Below are 16114 nucleotides of genomic sequence, written 5' to 3'. Positions count from 1 at the left end.
TAGCTGCAATAAATTCAGTAGGATTTTGGCCGAGTTGCCTCTCTCCTAATTATTCTTATTTGTTAAATTGAGAAACGCCTCAGTCTGTGCGGGGTTCTGCATCTTGTGGAATTGCAGGGCGGCTTGTCACCAGCTCGGCAAGCGGAGGGGCCGCCGCTGCCGCGCTGGGAGCCGGCTCCCGGCGTGTTTCACGGTGACAACGGCTCCCGAGGGGCTGGGAGCGGCAACAACCGCGGCAGCCTTTGGAGGTGGTGGGAACGTGCCACAAAAGAACGCCGATCCCGCGGGCCCGGCGGTGCGGGGCGTCGCCTCCCCCGCCGTGACAGCGGCGCCCGGCCCGGGGCACAGCGGGGACGGCAGCGCCGGGGCCCGCCTCGCCCGTGGCGAGCGCCCCTGTCCCCGGTGGTGTGTCACGCTCTCGGCCTCTCCCCGCCCTGCGGCACCGGGGAGGCACCGGGGAGGCACCGGGGAGGCACCGGGGAGCCCCCGAGCCGCGCCCCGGGCCCCGCCGGCGGCCCCTCTCCCCTTCGCGACAGCGCCGCGCTGCTTTACGGCAGTGTGGCGCCTCCCCGTCTCTCCCTCCCCGGCACGGCGTCCACCGCCTCGCTTTCCGGCAGTGTGGCCCCTCCCCGCCTCTCCCCGGCACGGCGCCCACCGCCTCGCTTTCCGGCAGTGTGGCGCCCCCGCCGCCCGGCCTGCGCTGCCTGCCTTACGGCAGGTGTCGCGCGGTCCCGGTGGTTTGCGACAGGCTCCCGGTGGCGGGGCCCGGTGGGTGCGATGGACGTGGGGGAGCTGCTCAGCTACCAGGTGAGCTCGGGGGGCTGCGCCCTGCTGCGGGTGCCGCGGTGCCCTGCGCTCCCGTGGCCCCGCTGCGGCGGCAGCGATGCTGCTCCAGCTCCGGTGCGGCCGCGGGCCCGGGGCGGCCGCCGTGCGGGGGTCACCGGCCCCACTCGGTGCACGGGGTCTGGTGAAAGTGTCGCTAAGTTCTGGGGGTCTCTCCCCTTCTTGTGCGCGGCGGTGCCCGGTAGGAGCGGGTTCCCGGGGCTCGGCAGCGTCGCCGGTCTCGTTTCGGCACAGATCGGTGCCCGCCGGGGCTGCAGCGAGGCCTCTCCTCCTTCCGTGGCTGTTCCAGCGTCTCTTTCTCCCTGTTGTACGACAAAACCTTTTCAATTTCATTTTTTATCAAAATACGTTTTTAAAAGTTTTCTTTATAGAAGTTTTCCTTTACTGGGTGCGTTTCGTTCCCTCGCCCTGCGTTCACTGGTGGCTCGCTGTGTGCAGGTACCGAGTTTTGATTTATTGTCCCAGGAGCAGATTTCCCTGTGGAACAGGGAATGAGGGTTGGAACTGCAGGAACATTTGGATACCTTGGCTGGGATAATGCCGGGCTTGGCTTCAGTTCTCAGCCCGGCTGCAGCCGTGGCGTTTCCCTGGGTGAGGAGAACACCCCGAGGCGGTGTAAGAGTGGCCAGGTGTGCTCCCGAGCTGAGAGCGCAGAATTCCTGGTGGAACTCGGTGCCCTCCTGCTGTGCCTCATTCCGTGGGGCACAGAGATGAAGTGAAGGGGGTGTCTTGCTGTTCACTCCATGTTTGTGCTTTGGGAATGCGTTCTTTGGAGATGCTCAGGGAAAAAAGACAAGTTGCTGTTGGGTTTGAGAAGTTTCTCAGCAGTTTTCCCAATGGTATTGAAGTTTCTGGGGCAGTCTGAGAGCTCCACTGGATTCTTCCTTGATAATCTCCAGGATGTTTCCTTCTGTGGATTGCTCTGTCTCAAACATCCTTCCACACCCTGCTGCATCCAACAGCACAGCTCTGCTGGTCTAAGGTCTACTCCACTTCTGTATTTCCCTATCTTCTTCAAATGTGATTTTTCAACATCAAATTAGAATTTTCATTCCTTACATTCCTTTGAGTCTTTGGCCTCCTCCACCCCATCTGGGGCTTAACAATGCCATCCCTTACATGTCTGGGATGCAGGTTAAGACACAGAAGTTTAACAGGTAAACCTGAATGAATTTTCTCATTTTTTAGCCAAGTTCCAGTTTGGGGTTTTGTTGGTTGTTTTTTCTCTTGCTCTCAGAATGTGAGCTCCCCAAGGTTCCCTCCACTCTGGAGGGGAGTGTCCATTCACTTTGCTTTGCTCACTTGGATTTTGTGCAGCTTTCCCTTGGATGAGCTTTCAGCACGGTCAGGGGGTGATTGCTTGTGACAGTGGGGGCTCTATTCTGTCGAGGTAAAGAAATGCTGCTTAGCTGCAGGGTATCTAAATTTTAATTTCATTTCTTGCTGCTAAAATTGTTCTTAGCTGTGGGGAAAAGCATTCTGCAGCTTTCAGCCAGCTGCTGAAATAGTTCCTGAAGGATTTGTCCTGGCTCTGTGTGCTCCTGGGCAGCACAGCTGAATGCAGGTGCTTCTTGTGTCACTAGCTGAGGTGGTGCTTTAGTGAGCTTTGGAAGCCAGTGGTGTTGAATTTAGACCTCCAGAACTGGGGCAGTGGTGAGTACAGGTGAAAGAAGTGGAGGAGCAGAAGGCAGGCAAATAGCTCTGCTTCTGAGAAAATGAGATTCCCTTCTGTGAGGGCATTTCCTGCTGAGAGGTGGGGAAAAATAGTTGGAAGCAGCAGATTTCACTGCCTCCCATCCTGTGGGTCAGGCTCTGCCTTTGGGGAGGGTGGCTTGAAGAAGATGGCCAGGGGAGGGTGGCTTGTCAGCTCACCCAGCAGCTCCTGGCCCACTCCAGCCCTGGATTTGGGAGCTTCCCTGCTCTGGGCTGGCTCAAGGTCTCCTTGGCTGTCCTTATCGAGGGATGGTACCGGCTGTCGGGGAGGTGGAGTGGTGCCTCAGCTCTCTGATTTTAATCTCTTGCTGCAAATGAGTTGGTCTTCTCAACCTCCCTCAGCACAACCCAAAATAATTGCTTTCCTCTTACACTATTTTGAATTTTCTCCTCTAAATGTGTAATCTGTGCCCTTGCTTCAGCAAGAAGATGTTCTCCCTCAGAGCCAAACTTGGCGTGGAAGACTGCAGGCACCGTGCCACCAATTCAGCACCAAGTGTCTGCCAGAACAGGAAAAGAAACCTCTTGCAACAAAAAATACAATTAAACAGCACCTGGCCATTTATACAAAGCTCAGGAATCCATAAACTTTACGTGTTGCTGCAAAACAGTTGCAGATGGTCTAAAGTGATGATTAAATATTGCTGCTGTTTGCCCAGATCCTCCGTGTTTGGTCTCTGATTACAGAGGGTAATTAAGAGGATAAAGCCAACTCCGGGGCTATTCAGAGTCTTCTTTCAGTTGTCTTGGGAGGGAATAAGGGACATTATTTGAATTCTCATTAAAGGCAGATTTCACCACCGTGGGTGATCATTGCAAAGCGCTGATTTTTTGCTGGAATGTCAGTAAAATCAAGTAGCAGAAGAAGCAGTGAGGGATGGGGTGAGATGTGCCTCCACCCGCTGGGCCATCTCCCCGTGCTCTGTCGGGGCTGAGGGCGGTGTGTGCAGGGATGGATCTCTGTGCATCCACGGGGGCACATCATCATTTCTGCTGCTGGTACGGATAATTTGCTGTCAATTTGCAATGTAATGGATGCATCTGATGGTAGGGGCAGCTCAGCTGAGCTGGTTGTTGACTGCTCACAGAATTATTATCCCAGTAGCTGCTCTCCTGGCGGCAGTTAAAAAAAGGAGCCGACATTGGCTCAGCTGTCTGCCTCATCCCTTGGCTCTGCTCCTGGAGTACAGCCCCATGCTGCCAGAGCTGGCTTGGTGCTCTCACAGGGTGGCAAGTCAATCTCTAGTTTACTTCCCAATAGATTGTCTTTGACCACCAAACCAGAGGGTGTCAAGAAAGATCCCTGTCCTGTGCCTCACTGATGTGTTCCTTGGGTGGTTCAGAGCCTCGCAAGGGAGGCTGGAGGGCACAGGGGTTCATTCCCTCTGAAATGAATAATCTGTACCCATGTGGGTACAGTGTGCACCTGTCATTGCATTTGCCTCAGATTGTGTGATTTGGAGCTCTTGGGTCTCTGAGATTTCTGATTTTCCTGGGGTACCAGTTCTTCCAGTTTTTAGCACTCAGACCCTGCACCATTTAGAAGTGCTGTGCGTCATGCCTCAGGAAGAAAAAGCATGGCAAAGTGAGATTGATAGTTGCCTGGTTTATCACCAACATTGGAAACAAAATTAGGAAGTCATAGAAGATTCCTCTGGAGATTAGGATCCCAAACTGACAGCTGCTGTGCTGCTTTCTGAGATGGCTCTTTGGAGCGGGCTGGGATGTGGGCACAGAAGCTGCATCATTTATGAAGATTTATTTCAGATTTCATTAAGAAAAAATTTCTGAGCTTCACAGTAATGAGGTTACTTGCAAAACAGATACCTTAGTAATATGAAACTCCTGAGTATTTCCTGAATAATATGAAACTACTGAGACCTCTCTAATCCTTCCTTATGTTTGGCAAAGGCTGAAGCAATCAGGATTCTGAGAAATGTGTATTCTGATTTCGTGGTGTACTTAACCCTGATATTAATGTGCAATCACTGCTTGGAGGGAGCCCAGGGGCGCTGGCAGATTATTGTGCTTTGATTTAGGACATTGTTTCCCTGTTCCTCCTGGCACACGTGGTTGGTGCTGCTCCTGCTGCCCACACCGAGGTCAGGCTCAGCCTTACCTGGCAGTGCATAAACCAGGACCTGTGTCAGGTGTGTCTGGGGAAAGTCTGTACCCAAAGGCTGGGCCCCAGGGAGTGTCTGTCAGCTAACAGACACAACCAGTCCAGGAGGACTACAAGAGAAAGGGAAAGATAATTCTCCCGTTCCCAATTACCAGCTTCTGTTTACTTTTTCATATTTTATAAACACTAGCTTTTTTTAAACCCTTTTGTATTCATTGGTTTTTGTGTGGTGCTATCAGTGTTAGATTTAAATGAAAATGCCTGCTGAATAAATTACTGTGAATGCCCTGCATTCATCAGGAACAGAATTAAGCTTAGCTAACATAACAATTGAAAAATGCTTTTCTTGTGCATTTTCTAATGAATTCTAACTTCTTGCCAGATTCACCTTAGCACAACTAAGTAAAAAACCCCACATTTTGTTTATCAAATGATTAACTTTCCCTTTTCTACCAGAAAGGCATCACTTGTGCAGATGTCTGTGAAGCTGTGGAATTGGTTAAATAAATGTATTTGGACACAATCTGTGTGTTTTTCCAGTGAAATGCACCAGGCTCGGTGCAGCAACCTATGGGCTTAATTCTTGCTAGTTGGTAACAGTCCTTTGCAAAACACAAATGCAAACCCAAGATGAAAATCAATGAACAGAAATTAATGCCTGCCTTAAATCAGCTGTTCATGACTGTGCATCTCTTGTGGAATGAGCAGGACCCAGGTGTTCCGCTCGGGCCTTGGTTTCGTGGCTTTAATAAGTGCTGGTTGGGAACGGGAATGTTCTTAGCGAGGTTTTGCATAACATCAATAAGGAGAGGCAAAGCCTTAATGCCTGCTTAATAGCGTTTGCCCGGAATTCAATTACTGCCTATTGCCAGGCTGCTGGCAGCGTTAATGATCGCACGCGGGGCACTTCCATGATTTATCATAATGATTCTGCTGGGTGTTAGAGACGCCTCCCCCAGCAATGCATAAATACAAAAAAGGGTAAAATAATTGAGATGGAAGCAAGGGTGTAAATTCTGATCTTGAGGATTGTGTACTCAGAGGAAATAGGAATGGTTTCATGATGGAGTTTTAATTTAGGTTTTGTTCTAGGATGCAGTCCCTTCCTATGGCACATTACTTTGCATCTGACAGACCCCAGTTCCCTCTGCCTCTCATTACACCTCAGGCTTGCCAGGGGCTTTGGTCCTTTTTCATGTTTAGAAATAAAGAGTGAGGATTGAGATTCTAATTCCAAAGTAGGACCATCCATGACAAATCTTGTTGAGATTTAGATGTAAATTTTGGGATTTATGTCACTAATTGCTGCATTTGTGTTTGTGACATTAATCTGTCAAAGATGGTTTAGGATGAGTAGGGTATTACCAAGGAGTGAATGGAAGGACCTAGGAAGGGCAGGGCCTCTTGTGACATCAAGGACATTGAGTAAGGAGTGTGGATTTACTGAAGTTTTTTCCTTGCATCATGTCATTTAGAAGAGCACCTTTTCCTTATTCTTTTTATGGGGTTGCTGGTTGTTCAGGGAGTGTTTGAATTATTAGTTGTTGTCAATGACACATTTTTTTCCAAATGGATCTATGTGAAATTATATTTTAATGTACCTAGAAGATAAGTAATAGGAATCTGCTTAAAAAAAAAAAAAAAACCAAATCCACAAAACCCTCCAAGCAAATAAATTTTTCATTTCACAGAATCTCTGGGTATGCTTCCACGTCATGGCTATTGAATTATGAGCTGAGTAACTGCTTTAAAAGTGCATGGAGGCACTTTAGAAGGGTTTTAAGTCAGGAATGTACCATCTGTAATGGAAATGGCAGAGAAGATATAGGGAGAAAGGAGACAGATAACAGAGCTTGAGCAGGTTTGCCTGGGAGCGAGCAGATACAGCTCTGATTTGTGCTAATGTGTTGTCTGGGAAACTTGATTCTGCATCTTTCCTCAAGTGGTGACAAGGTGGTAACCCTGAAAACAAGGTGATCCCAGCCAGGCTGCTGTCTGGCCTGCTTCTTAACTATAATTAACTCCTCATGTGCTTTTTGGGGCTGGCAGCAGGGGGCTTTATTTTTTTACATCTCCTGAAAGCAGCATTTTCTCTGGAGCAGATGATTTACCAGCTTGTCATTGGGCTGTGCCACTGGTGCAGTGAGTGGTGGAACTGGAACCACAGCTGGATTCCCTTAGGAGCTTGGAAGGTTTATTACCCTCTGCAGCCCAAAAGTTCCTAACCTGCCAGGGAGCTGGAAATTCCCATCTTGATGGTCACACTAGTGCCAGGCCTTGTGGGAGAATGACTGTCATTTATTTCCTCTGCACCTTTCTTTGGATCAAACACGAGAAGGATGTTGGTCTCACATAAAAGCAGGGTCTGTGTTCATGGAAGCCTGGTGTGACTTTTGCCATTTTAGGCAAAAGGTCCCACAGAGCAGAAGAGTAGGGGCTGCCTGCCAGGTGGTGTTTTATAAATTACGATGGACATGTGTTAGACCTAATGAGGTTACAAAGTCACCTCCCAAGTGGCTTGAGCAGTGATGTAAAGTAAAAGTACTTTTGTTATTATTTTATTATTCTTGATACATAGACTCCTTTTAAATAGTAAAGAATTAAGCTTTGTTTTGCTGTAGTTATAGAGCATAGAGTACTCCTGTTCCAGCTTGATTGTCCTTCAAAAATGTGAGAGACCAAATTTAATGTCCTTGTAGTTTCTGAAGGGAAAGGTTTTCCTTCTGTTGCAAATGCTTTTATCCTTTTCTACCTGAATGAAAACATGGGATTAGGATTAATGGACTTCTTCTTGTCCTTGGCAAATTACCTTTAATTTTGACAATCAACTAGAAATAGTGGAATAAAACAATAGGTTGTTCCAAGCAAACCATGATGGTTTGGGCACTGTTTAATCCAGTGCCAAGCCCCTGCAGAGCTGCAGCAAGCAGCAGTATTCCTTGTCCTGCCTACTCTGAGTTGGGCTGATTCTGCTTTTACTTGAGACAGAAGGGTGGGGGTGAAACGGGAGGCACACAGGAATACAATAGAATCTTGTATACATTGTGGGTAAAACATTATCTTTCCCTGCTGTCTGCTGAGCTTATGAGTCTGCTGGCTGTGAAATGTGGGGTTGTCTCAGCTGAGTCAGCAGACTGGGGTTCCTTGATGGGCAGCTGTGCCCCACTGAGCAGGGCTGTTCAGCCACTCCTTGTCTGTGCACTCCTTGTCCTTGCTGTCTATGAAGATATTTTCCCGTGAATTGTGTTCATAGATCAAAGAAGGTAGGATGTTGACACAGCTCTTGGCAGAGGCATTCATCTACTCATGTGATGTTCCACTTCACTAAATTAATTTCCTTTCCAGTTTTCAGAGTTGTTAAGTGTCGTGTAAGCAAATCTTTTAAACTTGTAAGAATTTCCTCAGTATGGCTTGTAATATTGGTATTCTGGTTTGCAAGGGTCACTAAACACTTGTATTCATTCACCTTTTATTTCTCTGACTTCAGCCTAACAGAGGCACAAAAAGACCCCGTGATGAAGAGGAAGAGGAAATCAAAGCACGTCGGAAACAAGCCAGTGCCCGAGAGCATGGTCGTCATAGGGAAGAGGAGTCTGCTGCCCTGGAAGAAACTGATGATGAGAAAAAGAAACTTCTTCAGATAATTGAGAGGGATGGAGAAGAGGAAGATGAGGAAGTAAGTCCTCTGAGAAAGAAGAGGCAGTGGAAATAATCAAACCCCAAACCCCTTCTCTGTGATTTCCATTACTTGCCACGTAGGTGGGGAGGCTTAACGTGATTTTTCTGTGCTCATACAGCTTGTGGGTTTGCTTTCCTGCCCTGCGGGGTGTTCATTAATTTCAGATTTCTCAAACATATCAGCTGCAGATTTAAAGCAGGGGCAAAAGGGAGAGGGCTTTCAAATCTAATCTCTTTTTGGTCTGAGAATACCCAGATCACCTTCTACAGTATATTTTTAGGAAACAGTTTCTGTGTTCTAACCAATTTCCTGACTGTACCTCCAACCATGCAGCTTCTCCCCCTCTTTCTAGCTGTGCAGCAGCAGCAGCAAATAAACAAACATTCTTCTGTACAAGAAAGGTCTTAGGTCAGAGGAGGGGGGTGGCAGCTGTCAAGGGTAAGTGATTTCAAGCCTTGGAGACAGAAATCCAATGCTGCATTGGCCTTTCTGCCAAGGGCCAGGGAAAAGATCACTTTATAAATGTGACACATGGATTGGTATAAATCTAGAAGATATTTGCTTCTTGCTGCCTGTGTCCTGTTTGATAAAAAACCAAGTGATATTCACCACTGCAGAATTGTGTAGTTTTGTAAAATATCATTGTCCTTTGTATACAGCATTGCCAACATCTGTCTTTGGGAATCTCCCTCTTTTTTTGATGTTGAACTATTGCCATGACAGTTGTTGCTGATAGCAGAGGAAGATAATGCAGGATTTCTGTAGCATTTCAACTCCAGGGAGGATGGATCGAGAGAAGAGTCCTCCTGACTGGCTGGAGTCTTGTGGATTCCTGCAGTGTGCCAGTCCCTCATCTTTGTCAAGTGGAGTCCTTGCAGCCAGACAATATAAAGGCTGAAAGTCCAGGCTTTCTATAGAACTCAAATCTCTTGTTTATTACTTTGGACTGCAGTTAATATAAGTGCCATTAAAATGTGCTTTGTCCCAGTAAATTTGATGTGAAGAAGCTAATCTGTAGGACACTGCAATACTGAATGCAAATTCAATACAAGATATAAAGCAGATCCTAATGGAGATATTATAGTGATATGTGTTAGAGGAAGCAAAGAATCAAAGGGAACAGAAGGAAGCAGTGTCAGCATGTGTGGGTTGAAATCCCACTGCAAGCAGAATGCTTTGGGCACTGTAGTATTGATTGGCTGAATGGGGTGGTGACATGAGTGGGATGGCAATGAGACAGGCTGGGCAAAGGAGCAGAGGAAATCCAATCATAACTGAAGGCTGGGGCTGGTGTTGTTACTGTAATGGAGTTTGCTGAAGAAATGGAAGTTTTCTATCTCATACCAGATTCCTGATTAGAGTCACTGACCAAAGAATCTGCAACACCAGCAGCAGCTCTTGATTTAATCCTGAGCAGGGGATGGGCACAAAACTTGGCTAAAGATGGGAAGGTGTCTGGCTTGGTTTTTGTTTTGAGAGCTTCTCTTAAATAGTGGTTGTAACACAGTCAGAGGAGAGGGAAGAGGTTACACAGGGAAATCTATATCATCAATTTTTTAATAAAAGAAGTGCATTAAAGTCATAAACTAAGGAAAATGTTTGTAGGTGTCAGAGAGGCAGCCGAGGTTGCATTGCTGCTGTACAGTAAATATACAACTCCAGCTGAGAAAGACCTTAGGAGCATTTACAAAATAAAGAGAAAATACTAGAGTAGAATATTGATTTATTTTTTTTCTTCAGGAAAAGGCTTTAAGATAGCAGTGAAAGCTTATCCAAGTGAGGAAAATGAGGAAGAACATAAATTCGGGGCAGTTAAATGTAGACTTACAAAAAGCAATAGCACAGCAAGGGACTTCTGCAGAGAGGCTCTCCCTGGGCACAGGCTGTGAGTGCAGGTTTGCTCTGTCAGAAGCAAAAAAACCTCGATATGAACTGGTGGTGCCAGTTTATAGCAGGTGTAAAAGAGCAGCTCGAGGTCTGAGCTGGAGTGGGTAGTGATGGCACGTGAGGTGTTTGGCAGCTCTCAGCAGTGACATTCCAGAGGTGACTGGAATTCCCAGGGCCCTGGGCCTGGCTGCAGTCCCACCACATTGCTGATATTTCTCTAGCCATCCAAAGCTCACTTTTCTGCCTTTTCTCATTTGGTCAGGAGGAACCTTTGGATGAAAGTTCAGTGAAGAAGATGATTCTCACCTTTGAGAAGAGATCCTACAAAAACCAGGAGCTGCGGATCAAGTTTCCTGATAATCCAGAGAAGTAAGACTATACTTAACTTTTTTTCCTTCGATTTTCTGGAATATAGAGGTGTTTTCAGTTACATAAGGCTTATGTAATGGCAGTTATTGCCTTGTAGTTCTTCTAAATATTATTTGAAACTGACTTTTTAAATTAAAAATGGCTTTGTTGAGACTCTAGTGGGGTCAATATATGGCTGGCAGCACAAAAACTACCATCAGCTATAATTAAAGGTTTCATTCTCTCATTTGTTGTGAAGGTTTGTGCTTGCATACCAGCCAGAGGTCTGTGGGGGGAGGAAATAATTTAATGTTCCCAGTACTGTGGTGAGCAAAACAGCTGGATGGTCTCAGAGAGCCAGATGTGTGTTTGTGTTCTTGAAGTCTCTTCCTCCCTTCAAGGTGTTCTGTTATTCACATTAAAGGGACTTCTTCCTACAGTTCAATGCCATTATTTTTTGTCCAGTTTGCTGTCCTTTCCCTTACCCAGATTATTTTTATGGACTCCAGACACATACAACCCACATGCTAATATGTGCTAGCTAGGGAAGGTGCAGCGCTGAGCAGAATTTTCTCTGCAGGTTTTCTCATGTGTGGCTGCAGCATCTTGATTTTAATTTCTTCCTGAAATTCTAGAACTGATTTACAAAATTGGAATAAATCTGCTTATTTACTCTATGTAAATGATACAGTAGAAATGTTTATGCTGCCACAGGATTAGACTTCAAGGGGCAGGTGTAGGACAGGGAAGATAGAAATACTGGTGCCATGTGCACCTGGGGTGACAAGTCCCACGTAGTGTCTCCTGGAAGGTAGTGGTGTCTTCTTGCTTTTTTGTTACCCTTTTTTGTTTTGCCTCAGGTTTATGGAGTCAGAGCTGGATTTAAATGACATCATTCAGGAAATGCACGTGATTGCGACGATGCCCGGCCTGTATCACCTGCTGGTGGAGCTGAATGCTGTGCAGTCTCTGCTTGGGCTGCTGGGACATGACAACACAGATATCCTTCAGTTGTTAAAGCAGCTCTCATGGGAGAGGCTTTCTACAGACTTTTCTGTAATCTCTCATATCCTCTTTCCCAGGCTTCTGTAGATGTTTTTCTCCTCTTCCTACCATACTGAATTTATGTGTTGGTTTTTCATTTTTTTCCCAGTGAAAACCCTCTTTGTTCAAGTAATATTGATTCTGATTTTTTTTTCACTGCTGTTATTCTCCTTTCTTGTTTTATGACCCTTTCATCTAGTTTTGAGTGGCAGTGTTAGGAGTGTGAGCAGATGAGCAGCAGAGGAGAAGTGAAGGCCTGGGCTTAGCAGTGATAATCTCAAACTGCAAACTTTGAAATAGCCCCAATAAAAATGTTTCCCCCCTTCTTGCTGAAAGCTGAGCTTTCAGGCTGTCAGCTGTTTGTCATGGGCTGGCTCACTACATGCTTCACCTTAGTTTGTGAATGTGCCCTCTTCATGTGCCCATACCTTTGGTTTAGTGTGCACAGAGCTCAAGGCTGTGGGTGCCCCCCCTGGTTAAGTACATATCCAGAGAAAATTGCATTTCCATGCTTAGTGAGGTCCTGTGTCACTGACCCTGATCCCTCTGTGCACCTGGCTCTTGTACTTCTGAGGGCATCTGAGAAAGAGCTTCCCATTTTGGTAATGTTGATCAAAAACAGTGCCATTTTTTGAGTATCCTGGTGCCTTGATGCTTAGCTGGCAGCTGGGAACTGGCACTAAGCCCAGCTCCCTGCTGTGCAGTCTGTAAAAGCAGACCTCAGACCACTTGGCTTGTAAAATATTCTACAGCAGATTAAGCTGAAAAATTGTTACATGACTTGAGAGATTGCATGTCTGTGTCCTGAAAATATCTGTGGGTGGAGGGAGCAGTGAAGCCCTGTGGAAAGGGCACTGCATGTCGACTTGAGACTCAGGCAGTCCTTTTTCCATTTTTATTGATCCATGGCCTTAGGAAGGTAATTTAGTCTTTGCTTCTTTATGTGTAAAGCAGGAGATAACACTTACCAGCTTTCCTGAGGTGTTTTGGAATATACAATGTGAAAAGGCCTGTTAGTGCTGCATGTTGTGGTCTGATGCACAGATCTTGGTTTTCTTCTTTAGCACTTTTCTTTATAGCACCATCTATTGAGAATTCATAATTCATTCTTTCTAAGTGGGTGCAGTGATCAGAAGCTAAAAAACCAAGACATAAATATTTTATTGCATGCCAGTTTATATTAGCGAGCACTGTATTTGGGTATTTTGACTTGCATCAGGTGGAGCCTTGATGTGGTGAATGCTCATCCCTGCAAAACAGTAAACCCCACAGCTTTCCTTATCCACGATCTGCAAGGAAATGGCTCTCAAATAATTGTGAACAATTTATGTTGTACAGGGGGAAGCTCCTCCCATGCAAATCCAATTTTGTGGTTACTGTAGTTTAATTACTTATTTTATACCAGACACCACAGACTTGTTTGTACTATGTGCTTTTATACTGAATTTCTCATTCATAGGGAAAAAAGGAACTGTGGGAATATTGACTTGGATAGCAGAGCTGTTTTCCAGATAAAGTGCACCAGAGTACAGCTTGTTTTGTCCTGTCTGCCGTGGAAAGCTTTGTGCTGGGGTCACTGCTGCTGTCAAAGATTTGTCAGGGTTTCCAGTGTGAACTCTTTTTATTTGGTTTGCAACTTGCCGGTCAGTGAGTTTATAGGTAGGAATTTGGCTTGAGAACTGCAATTTTGGGAAAAGTATATTTCTTGTTATAAAACTGCTGAAGTGTTTTGAGCTCCATTGGAAGCAGAGAGTGCTGCTGCTTACATACAGGGTAGAAACTCTATTGAAGTGAAGCATCTAGACATAAAGCTGAATTGATACGGCTCAGGTTTTCTAATGATATTTTGTTAAAACAAATGGGAGAGAACTAAACAAATGGCTCTTCACATGCAATTTAAATGTGGTGTCTTGAGGGACTAATGCAAGGAGACAAAAGCAATGTCCAGGGGGAGCAAATAATCTGCTGAATGATTCATACAGTTTTACACAAAACATGTGAATGAAAGATGATCACCAACAAGATTTTATTAACGAAAGACATGAAAGCCTCAAGCGAGGCTTTGCTTTACTATCTCCTAAATTTTATAGGACAGCTGATACTCTCACTGCAAGCCTCAACAGAAGCTCCCCAGACAGGAATGCCCTGCATGATGAACTCTGCGGAGTTCTTTGCTGTGCATTCTCAAAAGAGCCTGGTTCAGTTATCTTTGTAGCACCCAGGAGACAGCAGAAATCTTCAACTGATTCCTCCCTGAGCTTTTTCTCACACGAGCTGATGAAACCCCATTCCCTCAATTGGTCTTCATGCATCCTGTATTAACCCCCAGACCACCTCAATGGTCCTCTGCTCTCCCAAGCACAGTTTGTCAAGGCCTCTCTTTTATTGGAGAGCCCACAGCTGAACGAAATATTCTGCAAATTGTCCCATGAGTGCCAAGGAAGATAAGAATTCCTTCTGTTGACTTGCTGGTTTTGCTCTTGCTGGTGCAGTGTAATATGTGATTAGCTTTTGTTACTGCAGTGACACTGCTCAGGTGACACTTGGCTGAAGTGACACACTGGTGATTTGCCTGCAGCTTGTCCAGCAGAAAGTCCTGGCTCTTTCTTGCAGAGCTCACCTCTCCAGCCAGCTCCAGCACACAGCTGAACCTCACTAAGAAAAGACAGATGAAAATACTTTTCCTGTTGCTGCTTTTGTGTCTGAGCAAATGCACAAATAGGAGACCTGGGAACCGCTTTGTCAGCCTGGGCACTTGAGAGAAATCCATCACAGAGTGGTTATTTAGGACATTCAGAAAACCACGTCTCCTGCTCTGCCCTTGGGACGCTGGCAGGATTGATCAGTGTGTCTGAGAGAATAGGGAAGTGGGTCTAATGAGCTGGAATACGTCTTGTCGTACAAGGGAGCTGTGCAGCAGGCAGGGGAGCTGTGTGTTATGCAGCCCAGAGTTAATGAGTGAAAATTGGGCTGGCAGAAGCTCTGCTGTTCCTGCGAGGGCTGCGGTTTGAGGAGTGTGCTGCCCTAATTGGGCTGGGCAGAGGGGGGTGATGCTCCTGCTGCCGGCGGTGCCCTCGTTAGGGGCATGTGTGTATCAGGTTAGCAGGGCTATCACTGAGAGCAGAATACCCAAATCACATTATTATAACTCATTTCTCTTTGCTTGTGTTCAGTCTTGACAATGCAAGATGGTGCCTCCTTAGACCAACTCCAGCATGTTTGATTTGAAAAAAATAAGTAACTACCATGAAGAAACAGTAAAATTGCCTGATACGGGAAGCACAGAATCACATTTGTTTTTATCATTCTTAATTGTTCAGATTCCCCAATTTTAGTGCTTCTGGGAAAGGTCTGCTGCAGTAGTCTGTGTGCTCTTGTGTCTGGTATCCTGTGCCCTGCTGCTATGATTGTAATGCATTTTATCACCTCACTGGTAATGTATTGCCAGTTGCTTTGGGGTTGTGTCATAAACACACTGGCCTAAGAGCCATCTGCTATTGATACTAAATGTATTTGCCTCCCTGTTGGTTGTCCTTAACACCCAATACATGTTTCCATAGCTGTGGTTGACTTGCTGCAAGAGCTGACTGATATTGATACTCTCCATGAGAGTGAAGAAGGAGCTGAAGTCCTCATAGACGCTCTTGTAAGTAGGAAACCCCAGATTATTTCAGTGCCTCAACATCTGCCTCAGCCCAGCAATGAACACTGACCCATCCTGCTATCTGCAGCTCTGGGTGTCTTTGCTGCCAACATCATGATGGAGATAGCCAGGAGAAGCTTTCTCTGAACCTGAGACCACGATGAGTGTTTTTGAAATAATGCTAGAGTCTGGGGAGTGGGTGGTTGCACCATTTGCACATTGTTGCATCACTTCTTTTTTGGAAGGAGCACTGTCATATTGCACGATGTATGTGGGCTGGGAGATTTTTTTGGTGCAGGGAGGGAGAACAAAGTAATAATATTTATGACTTGGACAGTGTCCCATTGAAAACAGGAGCTTTATTTGCATTGCTCTTCTCTCCCGCGAAAAAGTGTGACCTGGGTTCACTCAAGGAGAACTGAAGTTTGTTACCCAAAGGACAGTGATACCCCTGTGATCTTTCAGTCTCACCTCTTGCACAGGAGACTGGTTGTCTTCTACCCAGTAACTCTTTTTTTCAAGCCCAAAAATCTGGGCTTGAACTGGGGTATCTGTTGGTGACGGTGGGATTTTTTCTTAACAAGAAGTAAAAACTTGAAAGTTTTCATATAGCAGAGTAGATGAATTTTAAGGGTGGAGGAGGGTCCAGGAAAAAGGATCTCTTTTTGCATAGAGAGTGAACCAACCCAGAAAATTACCTAGGTGGGTAGGAAATGCATTGGTTGGGATTAAGTGTTCCTTGCACAGTTAACTTGCTGAGTGCCTCTTGGCCTCTCTGGGGGTGGATTTCCCCTTTTCCTGGTGTTTGTGCTGGATGCCTCCCACTCCCTGGCTG

The 16114-nt window shown here is 46.1% G+C and overlaps 1 protein-coding gene across 1 annotated transcript in view; it reads left to right on the top strand.

Annotated features, from left to right (window-relative positions):
- The first annotated feature begins 663 nt into the window (after window positions 1–663).
- CTNNBL1 (catenin beta like 1) overlaps window positions 664–16114 on the top strand; it is a 46930-nt gene continuing 31479 nt past the window's right edge. Inside the window, exons 1-5 of the mRNA XM_077787011.1 lie at window positions 664–807; window positions 8166–8354; window positions 10507–10613; window positions 11453–11594; window positions 15187–15282. Coding sequence (XP_077643137.1) covers window positions 778–807; window positions 8166–8354; window positions 10507–10613; window positions 11453–11594; window positions 15187–15282 — 564 coding nt within the window. The 5' untranslated portion in view covers window positions 664–777. The remainder of the gene's footprint in view (window positions 808–8165; window positions 8355–10506; window positions 10614–11452; window positions 11595–15186; window positions 15283–16114) is intronic.

Source organism: Lonchura striata, chromosome 17 (genome assembly GCF_046129695.1).
Source record: "Lonchura striata isolate bLonStr1 chromosome 17, bLonStr1.mat, whole genome shotgun sequence".
NCBI lineage: Eukaryota > Metazoa > Chordata > Aves > Passeriformes > Estrildidae > Lonchura > Lonchura striata.
Note: the sequence above shows the minus strand (reverse complement) of the source record. Positions and strands in the feature narration are given on the sequence as shown.